This window comes from Falco biarmicus, chromosome 3 (genome assembly GCF_023638135.1).
Source record: "Falco biarmicus isolate bFalBia1 chromosome 3, bFalBia1.pri, whole genome shotgun sequence".
In the NCBI taxonomy this organism is placed as follows: domain Eukaryota; kingdom Metazoa; phylum Chordata; class Aves; order Falconiformes; family Falconidae; genus Falco; species Falco biarmicus.
In genome coordinates, this window is record NC_079290.1 from 25,813,463 (window position 1) to 25,835,037 (window position 21,575).

The 21,575-nt window shown below is 40.0% G+C and overlaps 1 protein-coding gene across 1 annotated transcript; it reads left to right on the top strand.

Annotated features, from left to right (window-relative positions):
• The first annotated feature begins 1,308 nt into the window (after positions 1 to 1,308).
• On the top strand, positions 1,309 to 20,795 carry ABRA (actin binding Rho activating protein). The gene is made up of 2 exons (XM_056331095.1): positions 1,309 to 11,973; positions 17,301 to 20,795. The coding sequence occupies exons 1-2, from the start codon at positions 11,228 to 11,230 to the stop codon at positions 17,776 to 17,778; spliced, it is 1,224 nt and encodes a 407-aa protein (XP_056187070.1). The 5' UTR covers positions 1,309 to 11,227; the 3' UTR covers positions 17,779 to 20,795.
• The last annotated feature ends 780 nt before the right edge of the window (positions 20,796 to 21,575 follow it).

Below are 21,575 nucleotides of genomic sequence, written 5' to 3' on the forward strand. Positions count from 1 at the left end.
GAGCATGGAAAGAGGGGGAGGTCATAGCTCCATGCTTACACCAAAGTTACCCATACCGCTCATTAATGGGAGAATATTTCTGACTGGTTTTGTCCAGTAAGAGGGCTCTGGATCAATGTTGGTATCTTAATTCCATCATTATTTCTTCTGCAACCCCTGGTGTCATGGTTAAAGTAACAACAGGCACAAGGACCCTTGCTGAGTCACAGAGGACGTAAACGTTCCAAAGCAAAATTGGGTGAATTTGGCAGAGGAGTGTGCTGGCTATTGCTTCAAAGCTTCACAAAGCTTCTTACAAATTCCATCCAAATGAAGCCATTGCATTTTCATTGCAGAAATGCCTGAGCAACCTTGGATCAAAAGCTTCATTTTGATGAAAGATTAAAGTCTTCCTAGACTTAGGCATGTATTTAAATGTACTATGGCAAATGCTCATGATTATTCATGACAGTAAGGAGAGACAAATTAAGTTTTTGTTAGAATGGAGTAGGCAGGAGCTAACTCATATAATCTCCAAAGATATCTCCAGAAGTAACTTGTGATACCTTGATGTCGTTCTGATTTGCAGTGTCACTAAGACACTTAAAAACCTGTTGCCATTGTTATTCTCAAACACGTTGAAGTTAGCAATTTCCAAATGAACTGGAAGAGCACTTCCCTAAAATCAATCTAGTAAGATGTATCATGTCCTCCATAGGGAAAACCCATCCAGCACTCAAGAAAATGTAGAACATATATTCAGATTTATTTGGGTGATTATGAAATGTTTACTTATGTTTCTGTTAGCATGTGATATATGCACTCATTACTGCCATCTCTTAGCTCTGCACTCTAGCCTGGGCAGCTATGAACCTTTCAGGGTGGTGAACTCCATCCTGTGACTTTCATCCTGTGGTTGGTCCATAGTTGTCCATATCCTTCAGTCCTAATAACATCGGCTTGTCTGTAGTTCAATTAAAATAGAAGCTTTTTCACATACTGATGGGCTACCACCCTTCATTATATCAGAATAGATATCAGAATCTGACTCTTTCAGATGTCCCTAGGTTTGAACTGCTTTTTGTGTTAAAACATTAAATATGCATTCAGTAAGACATCCAGTGTTGCTTGTATGTAGAAAAAGTATAATAAATTTTAAACAGGAGAGCTACAGCAATTTGATCTGTTTCTAATACTGAGATTTCCTAAAAGTACTGTTTCACAGCTGGACTTTAGTCTTTGGTAGATTTTTAATAAATGTCAAGGAACCATCCCAAACTAGAGGCAATACCACAAACATGAAAGGCACAATCGCCCCGTACAACTATTTACTGAAGATTAGATAAAATTAGATAAAATCATGCTCAGTCATACAAATCAAATCATCCTTTAGAAGTTCTTCTGTATTGTTAACCTACTTTATTTACTATTAAATATTATTCCTAGTACCCAGCTCAGAATCAAAAATTTTCAGTAATGATCAGTAGAAGAATGTCTTCCTCCCCTTTACCTCCTCAGCTGACCAGTTCTTGTGGACCCCTGCTCTGGGTACCTGGCTCTTCCCACGATGTTCTTGAAACACCTTCAGTGCTTGGCACCATGAACTCTGCTCCCAGTGCTGGGCACAGCCACTACATGGATCCAGTCTCACGTGCACAACACAGCCCAGGCAGGACGCATGAGCAGCACCAGCAGGGAGGAGCTGCACAAGAAGCCAGAAGACTGTGTGCTTCATGAGAGCACAACGTGGGGAGAAACTGGTAACAGAGGTGGAGAGGTGGGAGCTGCACTGAGCATTCATCCCAGCTCAAGGCCTCCCTCACGTATCTCCATTGTGAATCTCAGGAGAAAGTGCCTTTGAAGGCTTGCAACCAGCCCCCCAAAACAATGACAATGAGAAAAGTTCTTCCTGCATCCAACTATTTTTATTGTACTTTTAACGTACACACAGCAGATATATTTCCTGCTACGGATTTTTCCTAAGCTGGTTGCCAAACATGTAGAATATTGTAGCCTTGGGGCTCGACTAGATCTTACCTTTTTTTATTATTCAACTCACAAAACAGGAGAGCCCTTAAAAGAGAGGTTGCGAGCAGGTATCCTGGCTCAGTGCGTTGCTTGCTGCCAGCCTTTGCCTGTGGATTCTGTTCACTGAAATGCTTCTCATGTGATTCCCAGTGGGTTTCAAAGCGTACAATGAGAATACTTTTATCTTTATTACCTCCCTCCTACCATTCAAAATCTCCCAGTTGCTTTCTCTTTCTTTCCTGAATAAAGCTGGAACTTTATAAATCACTATGTGAAGAGAAATACCAAGAGAGAAATAAAGACCAATATTGATAGAGTGCAGCAATTTCAGGGGAAAAAAATATTCGCAATCATCTGGCTAAGAGAAAAGAGCAAAATTAGATTACTTATGTCTGACTTCAGTTTCTGATACTGTTTTTTTCTGTTTTCAGTTTCTGATACTGATATTGGAAAACCTGTTAAGCCCTCAGGAGCAGATCCATTGGCCTCTGCCACAAACCTTAACAGGCTCCACAGAGAAAAAAAGGCAAATGCAATAGTTCCAGAATTACCGTACCCAGTTAAGTGCTGTGGGTACCATAGCACTCTTCAAATGCAAGCATACATTTCTTCTTTCTCTTTAAGAAAAGAGCTAGAAAAGCTAAGGCTGTATTCTGGGGCTGTTAAAGAACACTGAAGTTGTTATGGTTCAGTCAAACCCCACTCCTAACCGTGTCCGGAGATATACAACACTGGATTAAGTCAGCAGTGACTAGTGATGTAGGGATGAGCTAGAAAGGCCCAATTCAGTGACAGCAAGAACCAGTTTACCTGCCTGAGAAGCAAAACATCTCAAGCTGACCAGTCATGCGTTATCAACAACCAAAACCCACTCTTGAAAATTCACCACCTCCTCAAATTTTCTGTGCTCAAACAGCTGACACCACTTGTGAGGGAAGTGGACTTGGTTCAGTCAAAAAACATGGTGGCGAGTCGATTTTTTTCTCTCCAAATCTCTGTTAAAACACTCATCTATATTTGAAATCTCTAAATCATACACTGGATTAATAAGCGTACCTGTTCATGTGCTTAAGCAGAGCATAAGGAAGCCACACAATTAGCACACCAAGCTGATGAGAGAACTGAATTGATATACCTGTGACGCCCTCCCAGAACAGTTCATTCTGGTTTGGGTACTGCTACCAGCAACGAGGCATCCTTGTGTCCAAGGCGAAAACACAGCTTGCTCCCACACTGTGAATCAAATGATGGGCAGATTTAAATAATGTCATGGGGCATAAACCTCCAGATCCCACTCCTTTGCTCTCATCTCCTTCTTGCAAAGAATTTTACATCTTAATCATTAATTGCTCTTAGGTAATGTAAGAAAAAAGGCAGACGTCTGAAGAGTAGTTTAAAAATGAGGTAGCCATGTAACTTAATCTAACATGTTTTTGAAGTTTTTGATCAAAACTAATCCCAAAAGAGCCCTGGGAATCTCAGCTCTTGACTTCCCTGGCAATTGATGCCTAGTTGTGAGCCATGGAAATACCCATATGACAGCGTAAATATCACCTGGTCTCCTGGCAATTCCCATCACTCACTCCTTGACACCTAATGTCAACCGGGCTTATGCAAGTAACTTCACAGAGCAGCACTCCTCTCGTAGACTGACCATGGGACTTTCACTCGGGTAAAGACAAGCAAAGTTAGGGGTCTACTTCTAGTAACAATAACACAGCTGCATGCTGTTAAAGCAGTTGGTGGTTAAGTGAGAACTAATAAATAACGGTATGTCCTGCCTGTTGCAGTGGAATGCAATAGCGGGAGGGGGGGCGGGGGGAGCAGGCAGAGCTGACAGCACTCGGGAGACTTCGTTTGCATTACCCAAAGGTCAAGAATCACAGCCACAGTATACAGCTTCAGTATGCCAGTATCACTTTTAAAATGAGATCCCCTGTAGTATGAGAAACATCGTGATGAACTAGCCAAGAGGATTCCTGTTTTCTACCACGGATATCTCCAAACCTGGGCCATAATGTCACTTGTTCCAAACAATCTTTTGCATCGGGACCTTTAAAAATATGGAATAACAATATAGCTGAGCATGACTTTGACGGAGGCATTGAAGATATGCTAGTTGCTTTAGCTAATTGATAGATTTTAAAAGATGCAGTATTTGCCTAATACAAGGTATTTCCCCCACTGAATATTTAAAAAAATCTTTACAGTAAAATACTTAAAAAATACTGAGATAGGCCTGTTTCCTCAGATCTAAGCCTGATCCTGAATTACAACACTTCAAAGCAAATAATGAAATATTGTATTTATTTTATACATAAACTGTTTTTTTCTGCATTTTCTCTTTCTATATGTAGGTTTTACTGTGTTTGAATGTTTCCTAAAACTTCCTGTCTGTTTACTGCTCCTTCCTTGAATTATGATTTCGGAAACTAAGACTATTCTTTTTTTAAGTTGCAAGACTTAAAATATAATGACAATAATTATCAACTCTGTTCAGAGTTAAATGTAAACTTTCAACGATCCTTAAAAAACCTGTGGTTGGTCAACTATATGCATCAATGGCACAACCATATGGTTTATACTCTGTATTGTCAGATCTTAAATAAAACTTGTAGATTGTAAAGTTAATAAAGGAGAACAAAGAGGTGCACACCTGGTAATACCTGGAAGTAAATGCACTTTAAACAGACCAATGATGAAGCCAACACTCAAAGTTATTCATTCAGATCTGCTCTGTACTGCTCTAATTAACCAGAACACACTGTCTCTGAAAGGAAAAATCTTCGGAAAACTGAAAATTCTTTTTTCCTGTCCTATTTGCCACCTTCAAATCTGAGAAACAGATTACAAAACCAATAAACAGAAGCATGCAGTTAATTTTAACAGAAAAAAAAATGAAAACCATAACATATGGGAACACTGCCTTATTAATAGGTGGAGGATGGAGATTGGATTATACCTCTTATCTCTTGTTCTGTAATATATAATTTGTCTATACCAAATTGTGCTTTTAGTTGGGTTTTTTTTTCATTTGTTATTTCTTCCTTGTAGATGTTTAAAATACATCTATCATCTATCACATTACATCTAGGTGTCTGATTTCAGGTTCTCCTATTCTGGTATGGCTCCCGTCCGTCTCATATTGCAAAGTTATGTGAAGACTTTAAATTCCTCTTGTCCAATGTTCTGCTCAGGGACAGGTTTCAGTAGCAGCCAATACTGTCATATTGTTGAAGCCATAAAACTATTTCTTGGTAAGCTGTAAACTAAGATATGTGAGCAAGTTGGAACCTTAAAGTTAAATTGCTCATAATATTAAATAATTTTCTTATCAGAAAAAGGTAACCATTCACTGACAAAGAGATATGATCAATATAAACTTGGATAGCAACATATTTATAGGTAGCTTTTAAAGGCTATCTCATTTTCAGGATCTTCAGAAATTTCCTCATAATGCAAACGGCACTGAATGCCTAATGCAAATGATTTCCTGCAGATGTCTGCTTACACTTTTAAATGAAATCGCTTCATTACTGCTTGTTAACTTGTTTCTGTTCACTCCCTACAGACATTCAGATACAAGACGTATTAATGCTTGAAGGTACAATGGGACTAAAAGCATCTGAACTTACATTCACTTTCTTTTCCCCTATAAATTTGATTAAACTGCATGGATTCCTTGCAGGCATCTAGCTCCCAAGGAAAGCCGTGGGTACTATATGCAAAAGTAGGAAGAGAGTGTCAAATGCTTTGAGGCTTTACATCCTGATCTTAGTTTTCTTCTTCTGTAAAGTGAAGACAACTTTAGAAGAGTAAGATATTCAAGACAGCAAGGAGTTTTGTCACGTCAGTAGCAGGGCTTGTATAGGAACTTGAAGATAGATGTATGCATTTGCATCCTGAGTTGGGTTTCTCTCAGCTCTAGCAGCCAGGTCTCTCTGCCAGACTGCGACATGCTGAATTCTCATCTTCAGCCAGTTCAGGGCTGTTTTCTATTATTTGGCTGGCTTGCACTCAAGTCCGTCTCACCTAGAGCGAGAGGAGCTCTGGGGCTATGCTCTACAATTCTTTACAGCTGCTGCTACTGGATAGTGGGTCTTCCCTCTCCTCCCGTTACCCTTCCACAACTAGGAGTCTTTCAACCCTGACTCTGACTAGGGCTTTGCTGGGTTCTTCACAAAGCAGAGCTGTCATTATAGCTCATGAATAAGCCCTGATCTCTCATATTGTTGAACACTGAAATGACACATAATGAAATGTAGATTCAAGACTCCCTTTTAATTACATAGGGATAGTTTTCTCAGTACAACAGAATTTCACCAAAAAAAGACTATGGCTATATACAGGATGCAATCACAACAAATGGCACCAATGAATGCATAGACTGCCTTCTGTTAATGGCCGGCCAGAGAGGACCCAGTAGTCCAAAGGCTCAGGAGCGGTCACTTTCTCAGGACTTAGACACCTGGATTGTACATGAAACTGCATGCTGAACGGGACACAGCTGCTCGTTACTGTTGCTAGAAGTGTTATGTTTGACGTGAACTCCAAAAATAAGGAAATCCAGAACACTAACCCTATGGCCAGGTTTTCTGTCATCACTGGCAACATATGATGTTCTTACACAGCGTACTTTAACAGCATCATGATGAAAAGAAAATTCAGTCTTAAGGTTCCTATCGATAATAGCAGCTGGTAATACTTTACATGAAACACAGCTTGTTCTTGTTATTCACCACTAACTCTGAGGAGGAAGATAGCATCTTGCATAGACTTACAATTGGTTGAAAATTAAATTCCTTGTTTTAAGGCATCAAAAACATTGAATAACTTATTTCAATGTCTGACAAAGTAAAGTAATGGATGAAGGATATGGTCCTACTTTTAAAATAAGCATCCTTAAAAAAAAAAAAAAGACAAACTGGTCTCCCAGAGGCCGTTAATATTTCGCAGCATGACAGAAAATAAAAGAATTTTAAAATAGTACATAACTATACAAAGAATAATCCATTGAGGGGGGAAAGAAACCTTCCACACAACAAAAACATCCCAATTTTTACCACTGTCATTGGTGGCCTCTCAGCTGGTCCTTCATAACTTTGGATTTAGGAAATCAGAGCTATTAAGTGAAATGCAGCAACTGAAAAACAACAACAAGGTCCTAGGAACATGTACAGTCTTGTCTAGAGGTTCAGATAGATTAAAATCCCAGAACTGTAGGCAGCCAGGTGCAAGGAAAAGGGAGTTTACAACTTTCAAATGAAGCATCGATCCTGCTCATCTATTTACTTTCTCCAGTTGCTATATCTCCTATATACCTTCTGCAAGAAATGGTCTCTCAACTCTGACTTCAAGCACGGTTTTTAAACTTGTGAAAGCCCACGACACAGTCAGTCTCACCACACCTTGCTGTGCATTGGAGTATACTTTGTGACCCTGTCAGGTACGGAAGACACATAGAAAATATGGTCCATACTCAGGCCACCTAAAACATACCTGTCCCCTAAGGGCTGGCTTTTTAAGTGCCAGTAGGGAGATTAGGCACAGAAATTTAGGTGTAGCCTTGGCCTGTTATTCCACTAAGAATTAAAATTAAAAGCTATGAAGTAATAAATTCTATTTTTAATGCAGTAAAACATTTGTAAAGTATGCAGCCCTCCAAGTATGAATCTCAGTGGATGACTCAGGAATTATTTATACTTCTCTTATGATTAACTTCTTGCTGGCAACATCATATAAAATAAGGCACCATTCAACACTTTCAAGGCAACATCATTGTACACCTTAAAATTAAGCATCATAAATATAGTTATCCTCAGAATAATTACATTAAAGTTTCACTGGCACTTTGGAGAAGCCTGTGATGTTATAACTTCAGCTTAAAATAGTGACCACTTTAAACATTTGTTTAACATATTGTCATGCAAGATGGATTTAACAGTAGTTTAGATCTGTAATCTGGGCGTTTTTCATTAGTCTGTAACTTTTTGTTGTCATTTATTTAAACTATGTAAACATTAGGTCTGTAGAACTATGACCAGTACACCGAGGTCAAGTCCATTAAAAAAAAAAAAAAGAGGCTCTTTATTAACAAGTTCTTTGAAATGTGCTGTAATTTCCAAACATTCCTCAAGAATGCAATTCTTTTCTAATGCCATGACTTTCAAAACAACTTCTTGCAAAGACTGCATGAAAGTAAAAGTGTTCAAGAACCTCAACTGTAATTACAGTAATAAACCTAGCAGAGGCCTTTGTAAAAAGGACAGTTACAAACAATTTTGATTTTACAAATTACATTAAACCAAACTTAATGTGTTGGGTGTTTTTTTTTTTTTTTTTTTTTTTTTTTTTACAGCCAAGTAGCAGTCTTTGGAAGATCACAGAATCACAGGATGGTTGAGGTTGGAAGGGACCAATGGAGGTCATCTGGTCCAACCCTCAAAGATAGGCAAAAGCAGCAGATGCTACACCTCTTGATACTGATCAGGTGTTGGGGTTTTTTTTGTTGGGTTTTTTTTTTTTTTTTAATTTTTATGCCATATGCAAAATTCATTGAAATAGTACAAATTTAACTGGAAATCCACATAAAAATAAATAGCAATATCTCTCTATCAAATTGAGTGTTCTTATTAACTGAGTCTACTTTATAATTACCTGCTATTTTCAATTGTGATTCCAAACGTGGACTAGATGGGACATCTATGAAATATGAATCAAATTGCAAGAACACTGGAACAGGGATTAAAAATCAAATTGGTCATGACAAATTGAAAAACTTATCTGAACCAATTAGAACACAAATAACAAAGATGGTCACATATGAAGGAACAGTCAGCTCTGTGAATACATACAGCTATTCAGCAGGAAAGTCTTTGGCAACTTTGGGGATTACAAGTAGAATATGAACGAGGAGCACAACGTACAAGACATCTGTTCCTTTTCCGCACCATGGCAAACTTAAACCAGAATACCATCACCATTCTGGGCATCGCACTTGAGGAAAGATGCAGACCTAGTGTACGTTGCCCAGAAGCTGGCAAGAGTGTGATGAAGGATCACAAAAACACAAGAAAAGTCCGGAAGGAAGATTGAGGAGGAGTACAGCAGTCTTCACAAAGAAAGGCTGCCTCAGAAAGGGTAGGGATTTGTCTGTTCTTGGCAGCGACAGGGCCTTAAGGTGCTGTGACATAGGTGAAGGTTAAAAATGATTTATTTAAGCCAGTTAACCACTGGAATAGATTGTCTAGGCAGAGTGGGGAGTATGTACTGCTGGTAGTCGTTAAGAACAGGTAAACCAGGAACCTGAACACATGCAGGTAGAGCTGATCCTACCTTACAACAGGCATCCCTGTTGGCCTTACAGTCCATGACTGTCTTTCCACAGTTACTTAAGTTTCACTGCACTCCTTCCCTGGCCTCACCTCCTGCCTCTGTATTTAGCTTTCATCTCATTCCTAAAGCCCTGCCCACCCCTATACTCAAGAAATCACATGGAATGATATAATGAGCTGCTGTCATACTCCTGTTCGCATATGTATTATTCTCTTCTTTCACTTGCATCTTCTTTGTATCTTAGGGAACATAAACCACCCTGTGAGCATACATGCATGAGTATATGTACTTTTTATACACAAGAAGCTCCCATTCCTGATTAGCCTTAAAATGCCACCAAAATAAATGTTTGTAATACATGCTTCTTAATCAAGTTGCATCACAATGTCTTTTCACAGTTATGATGCAGTTGGTAGTAACCAAGATCGTACAGTCCACAGAGGCGACACATTTCTTTCTAAAATAAATACATGAAGAAATACCTAATAGCAACACTAACTTACATTATATCATCAGTTTTGAAGAGGCAATGACCCCACAGATTAATGAGGAATTCTGCCTAGAAGTCAAAGGTATGATATAGTCTTACATTATTAAACAAGAGCTAGATATGATATAACCTACTTCAAAGAGCTCGGCCTTTAATAGAGAGAAGGCGGCAGAATACCAAGAGTCCATATTTATCTCTGACGTAACACCAACGAAGCCAGCAGAATTCCTTGAAGTTCAGTATGCCTCAGAGCACCGTATGGCAAGTGTCGCAGGTCACCCTGTAAGCTGCAAGGTATGGATGGAAAAAGCAATGACATCTTGCGTTCCTATTTAGGAAATATACTAAGAAATGAAGTATCACAGGATGGTATCTCAGAAAATGTCTGCTTATTATTATCTAACAATTGATGTATCAATTCACTAAAAAATTTTACAAATTCAAGTATGAACACACTCCAGGAAACTGAATTTTTTCTATATTGTATGTAGTAAACATAATTATGCTGTAAGTAATACATAGGCAAACACCAAGTTTTATATACAACTGTCTTGAAAAGCAGTCAGGAATTAAATAGGTTATACTTTATTCTTTCAAAATCCTAAAACTATGAGATCGGTCATCCATCTGATCGAGTCAGACTTACCATATTAATCCCCAGACTAGAGAGAGTGACTCCTTCATCCTTAGAACTGACACCAAACACGATAGTGTTCCCAGACCCCCCTGAAGGTATGTTCTAAATAGATGGACATTAATAGATAATGACTGGGAACAGAGCACATAAACACCTTTTAAAAAATTAACAAAGCTGAATTTCCTTGGACATATGAGCAGTAAGAAGAATTCACCTAGCACCTTTGTAGAAAATGCATCTAAAAAATTCTCATTCATAGCCTGCTTCTGGTTTTACACTCCTTGACGTGGACCGCTATTTACTTGTGATGATGAGGAGTCTCTACTCTGGCCAAAGCTGTTAGCAACTGCCAGCACTTCACATTTATCCGATTCATACACTCCGTTCAGTACATCTAACCCAAGTTCTGCACTTCTAGAAGAACAAGACCCTTGGCAATAAATTGAGAATTGAACAGCCCCAGGCAAGGGGGCACTAAAGGAGCTGTTAATTTCCCACTATTTGCAGCACAGGTCTGTGTCACCCTGTTTGCATCATGCATCATTCATCTGCTGTGATGAAATGCAACCCTGCGTTTTAAAAAAAGACCTCCGTAACACTGAGGATACTGTATCTTTGTGAGAAGTGTTTCACATATTTTCCATGGGCACAAACTGCTCCTGCTGCTATTTAAATCTCTGTCGCTCTCTTCAGAGGGCATTATTCACTTCAGGAAGTTCATTCAGAAGGTGCTTAGCATAAGAAGGGGAAAAGCCAGCATGGCAGCAGACAGCAACATGGCTCCTGAAGGAAAGCCGGGTACTACTCCTGGGAAAAGGGCTGTCCACAAGATCCGAATGGCCAGCCTAGTCTTCAGCTTGGCGCGAGGCTGGCAGCAGTGGGTATCTGACCACCACGTAAAGCAAGCCCAGGAGCCCCCTGGATGGGCCCCCCCTGCAGAAGATTCATCAGCTCAGCCTGCACAAGAAAGATCCTTTGAGAAATGGACAATTCCATCTGTCAAGAGGGACCAAGGAAAAGGTGACGAAAAATCCATAGCAAAGGAATCAGTGACGATAAGAGATGCTGAAAAAAATTCAAGGGAATCAGATGAAGCCCTCAAAAAGTTCAGCATTAAAAGCAAAGAGGTGACAAAAACAGTTGTAAGCAAAGCCTACGAACGAGGAGGGGATGTTAGCCTCCTCAGTGAAAGATATGAGAATAGCAGCTCCGAGACAGCCAAGCTCAAAGAAGAATCAAGTGCTATTGATAAAATTCTTAGTGACAAATTATCTCCAACGATAAGGAGAAAGTGTTCAAACATGGTATCAGAGTTGACCAAGGGCTGGAAACAGATGGAACAAGAGGACAAAGAGGGGGCTAAGGAAGAACTGCTGCTTAAGTCTCATGATGGCAGCCTGGATGCAGAGGACAGTGGCTATGGGGAAGCAGAGGACAAACTTGAGCAAGAAGATAGTGACCAAGAGGTGACAGCTGTGAGGATTAAACGACCTGTGCCATCTTTGTAAGTAAAACATCTTTATTAGGTTATCACATATGGTCAGCATGGGACTGTGAGACATATACAGGTTTCCACGAGGAAGATGTGGGGGGAAATGGTAGGAAATGGTCAAAGAGAAACCATTATTCTTGAAAAAAGTTTTTAAAAAAACAAAAATCCAGGAAACCTTTCACATATCTCTCTGTGCTTAAGTAGTTAGTCAACAACATCTGACTGTAGCCTTGGGTTTTAGGTGATATATATATAATCACAGGAAATTATGTTTGGGAAATGTTAATTATCTTTAATTTTCACACTGGATTTACTGGTTCATGGAAATGACTACTTACTTCTTAATACTTTAGTTCATATTTCAGAACAACAATTTTTACCTCGCCAAGAGCCCACAGCTATTCATTTATTTCAGCAAATGTTAAGTCTAAAGGAATATACTTGACAAACAGTATTTCCAAATACTTATTATTTTGTTTAGTATAAAACCTAAATATTCTCAGGAGGAATTTGCAGAGAATGTCCAAAACAGACTTTGCAGGAATTACTTCTAAGTGCATCTTAACAAAAGCTGGGTTGACTGCTTCTCTTTGGAAGCTTTCCACAGATTCAGAATTCATCAAGTCAAAGAATAAAAGCTTTCACAGGAGCTGGGACCCCAGACTTACATTAGAAAGCATCCCGACTGCCTCAGCATCTGCAGGATTGATTTGAATCATGCTATAATAGACTTCCTTATGCCTGTAAATTGTGTGAAGAAAAAGGAAACAGAATCTGTTACCTATGGAGTTATTACAGGTTCTAGTTAAAAGTTTGAGTTAAGTAGCAAATTCATAGCATCAGACAGTTTTGAGTAATACTTCTTTCAGTAAGAGGCTTATGCTTGAAGATTACTACTAATAGCAGGTACATATTAAATTAGGAGCCCAGGCAGTAAACAAGTGGTGTTCAGCCATAGCCATGCAATTCATGGGAAGTCACCCAGAAGAGCAGAGGAACAGCAGTCTGGTAGAAATTCTGCAGTTTCCTTTCCCAGAGATCTCCAGCAGGACCACCTTTCCAGAAGACAGCTGCAAACAGCTCTGCTGCGGCCAGACTTGCCAATGGGCAGATGCCAAACTAATTAATCACTCTTCTGTTGGTAAAAGATTAAAAGATCCTTATGTCCAATGCTGCAAGATGGGAAACTGTAGGCAGCTGTTATGGATGTAGCATGCTGTTTGCTCCAGCCCTCTGGTTTACAAACTTGGTAACATCCTGGAACAAAAACAGCAGAAAGGAATGTGTGGTTGAACCTGAACTGTTCTGGTGTAAAACCTCACATCCAGCTCTAAAATTGTGATGAAGGAGAGTGAGCACAGCCTCCGAGGCTAGTGGGCGCTGAGCTGCGACTCGGTGCAGCCCACATGCTGCCCGCTGGCGTCACTGGGCAGGGAGGGCAGCTGGTGGCGAAGCTTGAACTGAGGCAGGGCTTGCCAGAGCTTGGTCTGCCCGAGCCCACAAGGAGGAACACCAGGACATAAGTTCCTACCAGGAAGCATCCTGTGGTGGGGCCCCGAGTCTCCACTGCTTCCACTCTGTATCCATCACCCGCGTGTGTGCAACGTGAGCACGAGCTGAGCGGGCGGCACTTTGAGACAAGGAGGCAGGGCTTTCACCCGCCCAACTGGCCTGTGTGTAAAGGGTGAGCAAGGGAGCATAAGCAAGAGATCAGGGCCCATATGTTCATACCGTATCTTAATTACCGTTTCAGAAATGAAAAACTGGGACCAGCACTGATGAAACTGCCAAAACAGACTTTGTGATCCCTCTGCAGACAGGCAGGCTGTACCATTCCCACTGCTTGGGTTTTACACCTCACTACTGACAAGCGTTTACCATGACCAGCATTAGACTACGACTCACATAGTCATGGATTTCAACCATATGGTACTTTTTAGCACAGCCATCTGAATGCAGAGCTATTTTAACTATTCAGACTGGGGATTAGAATGGTGCTTTGCTGTACAGCTGACCTGCCATCTCTCACAAGGAGCAAATGGTTAATAGCCAAAGTGAAAAAAGCTCTCCAGTAACCGAGAGCTTGAAAGTTTGTGGCCCCTGCTTTCGGAAGAGGCTGTGTGTACCATCCTTTGACAGAAGTTAGGACCTCAAAACAAAGTTTCCCACATACAATGGGAAAAGAGGATGTGTTTGCAGCAAGTATTGTATGTAAATAACCTCAATTAAAACAAGTGGCTCACTAAAAATGCTATAGTAGAAGCAAACCCACTATCTGTCAAACTTTGTATTTTCCTTATGTGTCTAATTTTAGTGCTGCTACCTATGAAAAAAATGATTAGCCATATTTATTGAGGTGTAAATGTTTGAAACAACACCCTTTTTGTTAGTTACAGCTCTCTCCCACTGAAATCTGACACAAAAGCAATTTTCTGAATTTACAGTGTTGTTATCAGGACTGGATTTTTTAAATAGTAATTTTTTTAAAAAATATTTTATAGCCCGAGAATACATTATTTTAGCCTGCTACTTTTAAGAACCTTTCATTGTGGCTTAATCTTCTTTAAAAAGGCCATATGTACATGGCTGTTAAAGCAAATCTCCCATTTTCCTCTCTGTATTCTAGGAGAAAAGCATCAGTGTCAGTATTTTTTTTTTTCTCGCATTAGCACTTTCATAATTTCCAGCTGCAATATTTATAGGAATAAGGTTGCTTCCTTACAGAAGGCACGGTAACCCCATGTTAACAGGCACAGGAAACACCATTTCATTCCTGCTTAGGAGCCAAAGGGATGCAACAGTGATATGAAATTCACACCATTGAAAACGGATCCATACCTTTCCCCTACAGAAAGGGTCAGGGGGAACATGGACACTGTTCTCCTAGAAGTTCAGAATACATTTAAGGTGATCATCCTGGTTAACAAGTTAACTTAGTTGATTAAGAAATGCTTTACCTGTACCAAAGTGGGTTGACATTCACAGCCTTTGCTTTGCATCCATGATACATTTTGTAGGTGCAGTACAAACATGAAAAAAAATTCTTTGACATGTACACAGTTTACCATGTCATTAAGATAAACAATGGGGAAAATTGCACTTCAGCCACCAGAAATGAGTAAATCAGAAGATGTGTTAAAAAAAAAAAAAGATAGTAACATTAAAGTTTTTCCAAAACCCATGCGGGGCACGATAAAAGCAAAGGGATAGATAAGATGGTGCTTTTCTCACCAGTGAGAAGACGATTCTGGTAAGGAAGTTGATAATAGCATTCAGCTAGAAAAAAAAAAAATTAAAGGTTTCAGTAGGAAAAGGCGAGAATACTTACTATACTTAAAGAAAAAGAGGCAGCGTAACTCTGTAAAGGTTTTATCATCTCACTCACTGTCGTCTTTTCCCTCAACCTGGGAAACTGAAGCTCCAGGACCTTCTTGGGGGGTCTGGCCCTTGGAGAGAAGGGTGAGCAGCTGGCTGTAGCTGGGGGATAAGCCCTCTGTGATGGCATCTGCTCATCAGCTCCACTGAGACTGTTGGTATCACTTCTTCTAGGCAATTTTGATTCGCTTACAACCCCCCTTCACTGATACCTTCTCACATGAAGAGCTAGGGAAGAAATCAATCTGAGCTTCAGCTGGAATTAAGACTGCACTGGCACAGGTTTCAGGAGACAAACTTCTTCATAACCAAACCCCGTGCCCACAGTTCCTCTGGGCAATGAATCCACTATTCAGGGCAAGGGACAAAGGATAATGACTTTCCCCTTCTCTGTGTGACAACAGCTTACATACAGGAGGATCTGGTTTATCATTGGACAACAAAATTGTCCAGCTTTACTCCACTGATATATTTTAACACTTTCCTGCCAACACGTATCTGTTAATCACACACACAAACCTACAGACACCTAGATGCTTGCCTACTCTCAGGACACTTTGCAGTCGCACCACAGAAGAAAGGTGCACTTACCTGGCAACTATATGCTCAGTTCTTCTGATGCTTTTTGCCATACTGATGGGGAAGAGTCTTCTGGAGCTTTTTAAATACAGTTCCTCAATACAACTAGACCAAGGTAATGGCAACTCCAGAGCTAAAAAGTGGTCCTGCTCTCCTAGTCCTTCTATCCCCAGCACAGTGTCTGTACTTCTTGCTTCTAGCACTACAATGCTGCCCAGTACTGGCTTCTTTCTGGTGCACAGACCTGAACTGGGGACATCTCTGTTACTCTTTCAGCAGGCTTAGTAGAAAACCAAGGAATGCCCAAGTGCAGGGATTCTGCAGGTTTGCAGTCCCCTATGCTGTTTTGCAAACTGTGTTTTGATTCTCCAGGATTACTGTTAATATTCAGCTGGCATTACGAGGGAGGTTTCAGAGCAGCCTTCTAGGGAGTAAAAATATTAGAAAAACAAATTACTTTGGCACAGCCACCGCGCAACATTCTCCCTAGCCAAGCTCTGTACAGACATGATGACAATGTGGACAGCACAAAGACTAGCTCAGACCATCTATAGCTTCCCCACAACATGCAAGATTGGCCACCAGAGGACAGAGTATCAGCAATGTGTCTGCCTGGAGACATCCAGCAACATGATGTTGCTATGTGCGTGCACACACACACACACACCCACCCACCAGTAAGACCTCTGAACTTTCCTCATCTTTTGACCTCGACAGAAGTTGCAATAGCCTTAAGTTTATTTCAGGCTTTTACCCTGCTAGTGGGAATGTGAATTTTGGACTTCAATACTTGTCCAGAATCATACTTCACACATACAAGCATAGGCAGATTTACTGCACTCTATTAGCTTTTTGTTGTTGTTTTAAACATTGACATCTTTTACAGGGGACAGATTTTTCTAGACATCACCCTCTGTTTCTCAGGCAAGAATAGCTGAGGACCCAGTCCACAGACTTTGCAGTTATCATCCTCTATCACATCAGGGCAGGCAGATGTCAGGCTCTGCCAGGCAGGCAGAAATAGGGACCTGCAGGACTGACCAAAGGTACAGAGAGTGCAGGTAATCAGCAACATACTGCTTTGCTCCCCTACAGAATCAAGCCATTCTAGGCAAAGTTTGTCAAAATGGGCCCAACTCTAGGCTGGAGGGTGGCAGTGTAGGTGGGCTCAAGCTGCGATCTGTGAATTCGCTTTTGAGTGGTAACTGGAACGTGGACTAGAAGCCCCCAAAGAACTCATTTAGAAGTGGTGAACTCATGCCACCTGGTGGCTAGCATCTCGTCTGGAAAAACATGGTGACCAAGCCGATAGGAGAGATTAGTAGCAGAACTGTATGATTCAGTGATGAAATGCAAAGCTCAAAAGCCCTTTTCATGTCTTTCAGAGCAAGCAGGCTTAGTGAAGCAGCGCGCACCAAAGCGCAGAGGAAGTACAGCCCTGTTAATAGCCTGAAGGACAGATGGCAAGAATGGGCCGACCAGCACATCATAACGCAGAAGCTGAATCCCTTCAGCGAGGAATTTGACCACGAGCTGGCCATGTCCACGCGCCTGCACAAAGGTGATGAAGGCTATGGCCGTCCAAAGGAAGGAACCAAAACTGCTGAAAGAGCCAAGAGAGCCGAGGCCCATATCCACCGAGAGATCAGGGATATGTGCTTCATCATTGAATCGATGGCTAAGCCACGGCCCGACGGCAAGATCCAAGTCACTTTTGGGGAACTCTTTGAGAGATACGTTCGTATTTCAGATAAGGTTGTTGGAATCCTTATGAGAGCCAGGAAACATGGCCTGGTGCACTTTGAGGGAGAAATGTTATGGCAAGGAAGGGATGATAATGTCATAATTACTTTACTGAAATAAGCATGCTACAACAAGAAAAACTTGTTTTGGAAAACCTTTTTCCACTACTCCCTTGCTATTAGCGCTTGCACGCTGAATATGAGATCCCCCCTGTGCACCCACACAGAAAAGACATTGCTTTTCTAACTACTGCATGATAATGCAAGCATCTGAATGGATTTTTCTCTGTACCAGGAGGCCTTGCAGGACACCTCAGTTAATTACTACATGAAATATAAAGAGAAATTCTATACTGAATATAAGCAGCTGTTTATAATAAATAGCTATAAAAGAATTCTGATTTTTACTTGTTCTTATATTCAAAATCTTCCCAACTACTTAAACTGGGATGTCAGGAATACAAACTATGCCAGATCAGAAGCTGAATGACAGTGTAAGCTGAGACCAAGTTTTTAATCTGTGAAAGTGATCTTGTGCACTTATTTCCTAACTAATTTATTTAAACACATGTAAAAGTCGTTTTATTTGAACACAGAATCAAGGATACCGTATTTGTTTCCTTTACAAGCAGGACGTGAAACTGCTACTGCAGTTATTATTTTGTGGCAACTATTGACATAGCTTTCTATTACATATCATATACAAAGACAAAATCCTTCTTTTTATAAATGAGTTTTTATATTTAATGTATTTCTATAATTAATTTATTAGATAGTTTCGTATTTAGAGTTATGATGTTGGAGAGGAAACACCCAATAGAATGTAGTGCACAGAAAAGTTTTGAATAGATAACCACGCAGAAAATACCTCCTACACAATGTTGTGCAATGTATTATCTGATCATGTAAATACCGTTCTTAGAAACATAGGGAAAAATAACATATCACATATAAAAACCAGTCAGGTACTCGCACTGTTGTGTAAAGCAAAAAAGCGACTACAACCAGCATCTTCCACTGAAATATACCTCTGTAAGAAAAGATGTAAAACAGTGTTCATATCTAAAACCAACTAACTTTAAGGAAAATAGTGTTTCATATTACACAGAAACACTGCCTTAATTTTAGAGCATTTGCTGTTTGAACCATTCTGATGTCACTGAAATAATGTATTTCAGTTCAAGTGATGCTGAAGATGAGTAAAGTCTAACGAACTAATACTTTTAGGTCTTAAAATTGTTTGTATTATGCACAAATCTGAGACCTCTGTAAGGTCTATAATGCTTACTGGATTATATACATCACTGTTTCTCTAAACTACTACCGTAAAAATAGCTGCCCTACTAAAAATATGCTTCACATGAAAAGCATTTGTTTCAGACCAAGATACCTGGGCAAGTAATTTGCATAATGAATATAAAGTGGCTTTTTTTTTCTTCTCATAGGATTCTTTAAAACTGAAAAAGCAAATATGTTCTTACAGAAGAAAAGGTGTATGAACATCTTGTCCCTGTAATAAAACAAGTATTGCTATCTTATTATGAGTACAGGTACTCCAGTTTGAAGTTCCAATGAACAAAGGAATCAAATATTTCATGTAACCAATACAAGAACTGATTACTATGTCTATTGTAAGTTTAAGTAATTCATTAATTTTTCAGTTATATGTTGTGAATCTAAGGAATAAAAAAAAAATAATTATGACAGGTTCACTGGAACTTATGTAATGTTTTCTTGAGATCTCTCAGACTATTCAAGCTGACCTGCAAAACTGACCTCTAAGTGTAATACTGACATATCATAATATTGACCTGCATATTCTTACCTTATTCTTTACATCTTTATGTAATGACCTTTATAGCTGTCCAAATTGTCTTAAGGAAATTTGGTTGTCAAAACAATTCATGAACTATAAATAAAACCTTTAATCGATCATTTCTTGGGTTATTCCTCCCACACACTAGAGAAGACAGACGCGTGCATATGCTGTAAAATAAAATATTGGTAAGTTGATTCAAAACATTAGTACATTCTCCTTTTCATAGGCAGTTAAAATGTTTCCCTATGAAGGTTTCTCCATTCAAAGCACCAGAACAAGATTTCGGAGTACATGGAAATGAAACAGTCCTTATACAAAATACCCATACCAAGAATACACACTAAAGGCACATGAGTGTTAATCACTTATTTCTGCTCATGAGAACTCTCACCCTACCACAGGGCAACACAGCAGAGGAACAGTTCACCGCAGATGTTTTTTTCAGTGTTTCTGTTCATGTGTGACTTAAAGCCCAAGAGCACCTCACGATTGTATGAAGAATCATATACATCTGCTTTCACTCACTGACCTGAGACAGTAGGCACGATGTATTTTGGTACTGAAACACTCAAACTGTAGTATACCACTGAAGAGGTGTACTTCAGTATTACTCACGTTTACACTCACACAAGGGCAATCTCCGCCTTGTGGTACGCCTACTGACAAAAAGGGTTGTGCTGACCGGATCACAAGCAGGTTTAGCTCTGGCATTTTACCGCCCTTGCCCCATACAGTGCAGGGTGGCAGACAAGCGACTTAGAGAATGCCTGCAGTTTATTCAGTCCAACACAATCATCTTACTTCAGGTTCATTAGGGAAAGTTACGCACACACTTCAGAGGCAACAATTGCTCCCGATGTCTGAAATTTAGGCACATCTGCACCTAAGTTAACGGTAATGCTAAGATTCATAAAAGTTTCATCCACTTAAACATTTGTGAGCAACTGCTATTGATATTTGACTTTTTTTGCAGGCTCCTGTATGCCCACCAGAAGTCACTGTGGACAAGACTATGCTTTAACATTTTCATATAATGGATATACTCATACTAGGGGGCAAGACCAGACAGACTAAGCTGCAGGGCAAACTTCCCAGCTGAAGTGTAATTCAGTGACAGAGGAGATGCGGAACGTTCCTGTTTTTTCCTCTATGGAATGTAGCAGAGAACTGAACTTCTGTAAATTTTGTTCGAACACATTCAGTGATAGAATGGACCAGTGGCACTTTACTCCTTGAATATCAACATTTCATTTAGTCGAGAGAACAGAACATAGAATCACTTAGGTTGGAAAAGACCCTTAAGATCACCAAGTCCACCACTAAACCATGTCCCAGAGTGCCACAATTCACAAATCATCTAAAAACCTCCAGGGGTGGTAAATAAACCACCTCCCTGGGCAGCTTGTTCCAATGGTTGACAAACCTATCAGTTAACCTTCGAGATAGTTAGCAACTCCCAGTTACTCTCATGGTGGCTTACAGTTCCACATTATATTTTGAAATACTATATTCATCCCCGAGATGTTTTATATGAAACACTTCCTTCTGATAAGTAATAGATCTCCCTCATTTTCCTGTCTGAGGCTTGTGTTGCTCTTGCAAGGGTTGTGTAGTTTGCTAGGAAAGCAAACTTTCTTCATCAGTATTGAAAAAGTCATCTCTTCTGTAGGAACCGCCAGGTACATTTTCCATATTCTGAATGCAGCTTTCATGCTTAAGTAAAAGCGTGGAATTTGTATCAGAAGAAATAAATTTGACTTTCAAACCTTTGTATTTTGTCAGGTCTTAAATCAGTTGCTGCAGTGGCTTGAAGCAAGTGGATGGTTCACTGGATGTGTATCCCACACAGTGGAAATCAGCTCTCCTCCACGGCAGTAGTTCCTCCTTCAAAATACTTCCGTGCAGCCACAACTCAGTATTACAGCTCATTTTTAAAACAAGGGAAGGCTACTGAAATAAAATTAGCTGTAGTGGAAAGTATAATATTTTCGATGAGATGTTCGGTCACTGATCACAGAACAAATACTGGCAAGCCCTGTGGCCAAAGCTACAGTGTATACATACAGCTGCTATGTATACACTGCACCACGCCAGGGCAC

Bases quoted from the DNA above. Each gene is read 5' to 3' on its own strand.
- ABRA (XM_056331095.1), top strand. From the start codon at position 11,228: ATGGCAGCAGACAGCAACATGGCTCCTGAAGGAAAGCCGGGTACTACT. The intron at 11,974-17,300 runs GTAAGTAAAACA...CATGTCTTTCAG, and splicing joins AAACGACCTGTGCCATCTTT to AGCAAGCAGGCTTAGTGAAG.